We start from the raw sequence: 394 nt of genomic DNA on the forward strand, positions 1-394 counted from the left end.
CAGGCTGCGCGGAGTGGATCTCAGCGCTCCCCTGGGAGAGGTGTGACAAATGCCAGCAGAGAGCACGCCGGCACCTCGCCAGCGTTCGCCATGCCCAGAGCTGCTCAGGTAGGGGCTCCTCTGGGCTGTGACATGACTTCACTTCTCCAGGCAGAGATGGAAGCAGCAGACCTGTGGCGGGCTCGTACTCAGAAAGCCATCACCAGGTTTGAGAAAGACATCGTCAGCGCCATCTCCACTCCGGAAGGGAGTATCGTAGCTTCGGAGACGCTGCTGAGATACATGGAGGAGAAGAACTGCCAGCGGGTCAGTTCATCACGGGAAACCCCCCCTTCCCATGCTGCCGCGTGGCCTTCGTGGCGGGTTCAGACTGTGTTCGCGGTCCTTCTGCCCC

The 394-nt window shown here is 61.2% G+C and overlaps 1 protein-coding gene across 1 annotated transcript in view; it reads left to right on the plus strand.

The window, feature by feature from the left end:
- Positions 1-150: 150 nt before the first annotated feature.
- Positions 151-394, plus strand: part of CCDC113 (coiled-coil domain containing 113) — a gene marked incomplete at its 5' end in the record, with an annotated part of 4,839 nt that continues 4,595 nt past the window's right edge. Inside the window, 1 exon segment of the mRNA XM_010146311.1 lies at positions 151-306. Within this exon segment, the coding sequence (XP_010144613.1) occupies positions 151-306 (156 nt within the window).

The sequence above is a fragment of the Buceros rhinoceros genome, unplaced genomic scaffold (assembly GCF_000710305.1).
Source record: "Buceros rhinoceros silvestris isolate BGI_N320 unplaced genomic scaffold, ASM71030v1 scaffold24412, whole genome shotgun sequence".
Lineage (NCBI taxonomy): Eukaryota > Metazoa > Chordata > Aves > Bucerotiformes > Bucerotidae > Buceros > Buceros rhinoceros.